This window comes from Haliotis rufescens, unplaced genomic scaffold (assembly GCF_023055435.1).
Source record: "Haliotis rufescens isolate VD_foot unplaced genomic scaffold, xgHalRufe1.0.p SCAF_3, whole genome shotgun sequence".
Taxonomy (NCBI): domain Eukaryota; kingdom Metazoa; phylum Mollusca; class Gastropoda; order Lepetellida; family Haliotidae; genus Haliotis; species Haliotis rufescens.
The window spans coordinates 25,545,409-25,551,408 of NW_025964001.1; the positions used below are offsets into that span (position 1 = coordinate 25,545,409).

The following is a 6,000-nucleotide window of genomic DNA, read 5'->3' on the forward strand; positions in this document are numbered from 1 at the left end:
TTATGACATATAAGGCCAGTATGTTTACTGAGAAACTAATCTACAAAAAACGCATCAGTGCCATCAACTTTTGGTTGACTCTAAAACCTGAAGACATGTCCATTCCTCTTTGGAACTGGATTCCAAAGCTCCTTAAAACTCCGTACAAAGAGATAGAGATTGCTGGGTCCAGCAAATGCACCACCAAATACCTGTTTCAAAAATGAACCATACTCCTTAATACCATCAAAGAAGGACTTTCTATATATTTACAGATATTATTTGAGACAAATTGAATTCATAACATTTGGATTCTGTAAAAAACGCAAAGACTTTGCGTCATTTTTTGCAAACTCAGAATAGAGCCAAGTCCAGTTATGTCAAACCATCTGAATTTTTAATTTGTACACCATAATCCCTGGGACAAACTAATGGAAAAAAAATCATTCCTTGATCCATTGGGCATTTGTTCCCAAACATGTTGACCACAGATATTGTTGCATATCTATCTCCAGAGGCTGAGAACAATTTGTCTCAAATCAAGAAATGTTAACCGAGAAAACAATGTGTGAAATACAAGACTTCCTCGTGGATAACATCTATTTGATATTTGGGAATTGTACCTTTGAGCAAGTTGGCATCCCCGTGGGTACCAATTGTGCTCCCGTCCTTGCCGATCTGTTTCTTTTTGCAAACGAGTAAGAATTTCTGCTCGGATTTGGCCAAATCAATACACGGAAATCTGGGCCAGAAGTTGAACTTCAGCTACAGGTATATCGATTATCTGATATCGTTCAATAATGGTTAAATAGCCATTCTCTTCCACTGATGTACCCACCTGAAGGAGAAATAACAGACACCACTGAATCCGCCTTGAGTTTCATATTATATCTACGATTCAAAGTGACAAAAAATATCAAGACTGTATGCCAAGAGGGATGCCTTCAACTTTCCCCGATAGTCAACTTTCCCTTTATGTGGAGCAATATTCCAGCAGGACCAGCCTTTGGTATCAAGATTTCAAAGAGCGTCTTCCGTCTTGCTGGAAAGTTATTTGATCAGGTTTACAACGTTCGAGGCCTCAGTAAAGCTTTCAAAAGTGATGTGTTCAGAAATACATTGCCGATACATTTGTAAGAGGATATCTGCTTTCAAATATATGTCTGATCGAACAAATATATGAATGCATTCCCCAAAATGTCATCGAATTACCACCTGCAAGGGTGTTAGAATGAAAACACTCTTAACCTTTTGTTTTGCTTGTGGGGATATTTTCAGTAAAAGTATTCATAAAGTTTACTACTATGACACTCACATGCTAATTCTCATACGTGTACCCCAACACATATAGTAGCGTGCCATAAAAATATCAGCAAAATATCGCTAGACAAAGCAATGTTAAACATAGCACGATCATACATGTCCCCGTCGAAACTGGATGACGACCACACGGAATGAATGAATATTAAAAACATTATATATAATTTCAACACACAGTTTCAGGTTTATAATTAAGAAGGTCAATGCACTGTGTTAAATCAGTGGCGACAGTATAAGTAATCGACCCTAGAATTAATGTTAGTGCAATCAAGAATGTTCAGAATATTGCCACTATTGAATTTCTTCATAAAGGCCTGTCTCGGTTCTTGAATCCAGAATAGTAATGGAAATTAGTGGGGATATGGTGCTTTCAAATAGGTAACTATCCAAACCTCACTTGGGAAGTTGAGAAGAAACAAATCAGGCTGAAAAAACCCCGAATTGCTCTTGTAAAGGTTCCGCCAGCTTTCTGGAACCTGTCCGATCTAGAATTTTCTCGAACGACCAAGCCTGCCACGTACACAACAAGGGCGCTCTAATTACTGTAAAATAAGTGCCCTGCATCACTTCGGGCTTTCCTCCCACATTAAGCTGACACGCCGTGATATAACTGGAATACTGTTAAAAGCGGCCTTAAACCCAACACACCCCTATTGTACAAATACCACGCTGAAAGGCTGTACTTATCGTCGACTGATGTTCAAATCTGACGACAGCACTTGCATGTTTCCATTGTAGTTCAATCGTTATCTGCTACTGACACAAATTTATTACTATAAATATATCTACAACATGTCTACCGCCACTTAAATGACTTACACAAAATGACGCTTCTCATGGCTTCGAATGAGTTGAACGTCCTTTGATCATTTTATAAATTGTAGGTATTTCAAACACGAAAAGTTTATCTAAAATAGTATTATCTTTGCGTATTTAAGTCCATAATTGAATTCATATGAAACTAAGATATTTTAATTTAAAAAAAGTATACACGTATACAGGGAGCCGAACAAATAAAGAGTATTGGCTAATCTACCGGCCATGAAAGCGATACAACATATACGAAGGATGCGGGTGGTCTGTGATTAAATGTGTAGGTTATTGCTGCAATTATATCTTTAGGTCCGAACTGGAGTGAGTGAAACATCGCGAAAAATGTATATGAGTCAGAAAATTAATCTGGTTTTTTAATAGACCATTTTGTGACCTCATGACAAATGGCTTCTTTCTACAGGTTAGAGGACCACCGGTGTGCAGGTATGTGTGTGACAAAACATAGTTTATCTGTACGCCGTCAGCGTTATACTAGTTAACCGAATTCGTGCTAGTGAATATAGTACATGTTCTCGTTATCGGGACAAGTCAACGCTACTTCAGAGGTAGGTATTGCGTTTTCACAACTCCATCGATGTCGAAGAATAACGCATTTTGTATATGCCGCTACAGGTGAGTTGAGGTGAAATAGGGTTTAACGTCGCTTCCAATATTATTGCACTTATATAGCGACGTGCATGCACGTGTGTGTGTGTGTGGCTGCTTGTACTAGTCCGGACTAATGCCGATTTATAGTGCTAGCTCACTGAGATACCATGCCTCAGTTTAACATGAATACCCCACTCAGACACAGTATACTGACTCCGAGCCGACTAGTCCTTGTTTAGCCCCTTTATGCCGAGCGCCAGACAGGGTAACAGCAAGTACCATCTTTTAACGTCTTTTGGTATGACGCGGCCGGGGATCGAACCCCGGACCTTCCGCTCTCCGGGCGGACGCTCTACCACTAGACCATGGAGGCGGTCTTTATATGCCACTAAATAACAACGTGTGAAATATATGAACCATGCAGGAGTCTAGGGGGAAAAGGGTGTATACTTGTTAAATGTTCATATTGTTCATTCCCAGGTTCCAAACATGAATGTGTTAACCGTACCCGCACGTCTGAAATTCTGGACACAGAAATATCCAAATATGCCTGCATTTGTCTTTGAACATCCCCTGAGGCAGAGAACAGTGATGACATTCAATGACGTGACGACACTCGCGGGTAAGTTTGCCAGTCGCCTGCAGAAACTGGGCGTCAAGAAAGGTGATGTTGTCTGCTCCACGCTACCCAACTGTCCGGAGAGGGTTGTCTGTGATTTTGGCGTGATGACTGCAGGAGCCATCACCATCCCAGGGACCACAGTGCTGTCTGACGGGAGTGACATCCTTCACAATCTACAGAAGAGCGGCAGCAAGGTCCTCGTGGTTAATCCGGTGTCCGGTGTCTGGCAAGTTGTTCGGGAGAAGGTTCACTTGTGTTCAAGCAATGGAATCCAATCAGAAGTTTTACCTGATCTCAGGACAGTAATATTCATACATGCAGATAACGAATTTCTTGACTCTCTTAGAAAACAAGATGACCCGCACCCAATCGACATTCCACTCGAGCCGACAGACCTGGCCACAATCTTACATACATCGGGCTCAACTGGGTATTCAAAGCTGGTGCCAACAACACACGAACGACTCTTCAGATTCAGTCAGACGTATGTTGACATGCATAATCTTAATTTGGAAAAGACCATATACCGAGACAGACCTTTAGGGTGGTCTGGAGGATTTCCTTTCTTCTGTCTGGAAGGGCCAGTAACACAGTTCCTACTAGATGACAGGTTCCAAATGCCGAATGACAACATAGGATTTATTTGGAATCTTATATGTCGTGAGAAGATCAATACCATGTTCGCTACTCCACCATTTGTCTTGTCACTCTTAGCGAGAAATGACCTGTATTCAAACACCAACTGGATCATGGACATCATATTGATAGCAGGACAATGCGTCAAAACCAACATAGCACCTGCCATAGGAAAGCTATGCCGGGAACTCGGTGTTGGCTATGGCTCTTCGGAAGCTGGTATCTGTTGTCACCAACGCTACACCGCACCAGAACAACTGATGGACTTCAACGTTGGGAAAGTTTATCCAGGCTGTCAACTGCTTGTTGTCGACGACGATCTTCTGCCAGTTGAAAGCGGAACACGTGGTCAGTTGATTGTAAAATCTAATGGATGCTTCACCGAATACTACAACGACCCAGAAACCAATCGAAAGGCTTTCACGCATGACGGGTGGTTCATGATGGATGACATTGGGTTCAAGAATGCTGATGGGTATGTTTTTGTTCAAGGTCGAAAGTCAGATTTAATCATGAAAGGGATAAATAAGGTTTACCCGTCCTGGCTGGAGACACAGATGCTGAAGTCACCACTCATACATGACGTCACGGTCGTGCCCGTGCCCGATGACGTCTACGTAAACGAGATATGTGCGTGTGTTATCCCAAGTCGTCCAGACGTTCACGTCCAGGACGTCCGTACCCTCTGTGATGGCCTCTTCCGACAATCTGCTTCCAGTGACGTTTCGACCGCCCCAAAATATTTCATTTTTCTGCAGGCCTTTCCCTGCAACAACGCTGGCAAAGTTGATAAGAAGGCCTTAATACAAATAGCCATAGAGGAAATAAGTAACTCATGTTGAATCCTGGTGTTTCGAGTAGCTTAACTGCGCGTGCTACTTTGTGTATCATCTTCCATTTTCTTATCCATATATGTTACAGTCAATGTTCACAATGTTCAAATTTTCACTTACTTCATTCGTTTAATAATTATTTCTCCATTTATGATATCCCGATAACGAATTCAAAACATGTTTATGCTCAATTTCATATATATATATATATATATATATATATATGCTCCTAATCCTATCATAATAATGTATTAGTCTTTTGTGATATTTTTGAACATATTAATAACTTTCAGCCAATCTGACGGAAAAAGAATTGTAAACTTGCTGAAATAGTTTGGTGTTTGCAAAATGCATTGACTGATTTTACACATCCATACGATTAATCCTATTAATCAGGTAGAGGGTTTTCCACCCGCGCAACAGATCATCTGTGAAAAATGGCAAATTGGTAGCATCCTGCACTGTGCGAAGATATCGGCTGCTGGACAATTTTTGTGTTGTTTGTTTGATGTTCTATATGGATATTTCCGCGATATCAATGCGTCCTGTAAAGAATCGACAAGCCAGTTGTATATAATGAGCAACGTCCCAGGGCGTGGGGTTGCGATGACACGCCATCAACCTAGCCTGACCTGCCGTGTCTATCCAACCCAGTCCCCTGTTACAACAAGCAAAGGTCTCCACAGGGTCCGTTAAACAGTTATTCACAGTAACTAACTGCATTGTCAGCTATTGTCACAATAAATGAATGCGACAAAACCCTTTCCATATTCAATAGATATATCTGCTAAAAGCAGAGTCGATTGTACGATTCCGACTATATCATGAGCATTTGTTAATGAATCACTATCAAATAGTGATGATAGCAGGTGTTCGCGATAAGATGATTTCACAGTAACAGAGTGCACTGTCAGCTATTTTCACAGTAACTAACTGCACTGTCAGCCATTTTCACAGTAATTGCACTGTCAGCTATTTTCACAGTAACTAAGAGCACTGTTAGCCATTTTCACAGTAACTAACTGCACTGTTAGCCATTTTCACAGTAACAAACTGCACTGTCAGCCATTTTCACAGTAACTAACTGCACTGTCAGCTATTTTCACAGTAACTAAGAGCACTGTTAGCCATTTTCACAGTTACTAACTGCACTGTCAGCTATTTTCACAGTAACTAACTGCACTGTCA

At 41.0% G+C, this 6,000-nt stretch overlaps 1 protein-coding gene across 2 annotated transcripts; it reads left to right on the forward strand.

The window, feature by feature from the left end:
• Positions 1 to 2,625: 2,625 nt before the first annotated feature.
• On the forward strand, positions 2,626 to 5,303 carry LOC124146473 (long-chain-fatty-acid--CoA ligase FadD13-like). Of its 2 annotated transcripts, none has more exons than XM_046516791.2 (2): positions 2,626 to 2,678; positions 3,202 to 5,303. In XM_046516791.2, exons 1-2 carry the CDS (start codon positions 2,640 to 2,642, stop codon positions 4,819 to 4,821), a joined length of 1,659 nt encoding a protein of 552 aa, XP_046372747.2. In that variant the 5' UTR covers positions 2,626 to 2,639; the 3' UTR covers positions 4,822 to 5,303. The 2 variants fall into 2 exon arrangements, with proteins under 2 accessions (XP_046372747.2, XP_046372739.2); XM_046516783.2 differs by having other exon boundaries at positions 2,668 to 2,745.
• The last annotated feature ends 697 nt before the right edge of the window (positions 5,304 to 6,000 follow it).

Bases quoted from the DNA above. Each gene is read 5' to 3' on its own strand.
- LOC124146473 (XM_046516791.2), top strand. From the start codon at position 2,640: ATGTTCTCGTTATCGGGACAAGTCAACGCTACTTCAGAG. The intron at 2,679-3,201 runs GTAGGTATTGCG...GTTCATTCCCAG, and splicing joins AAGTCAACGCTACTTCAGAG to GTTCCAAACATGAATGTGTT.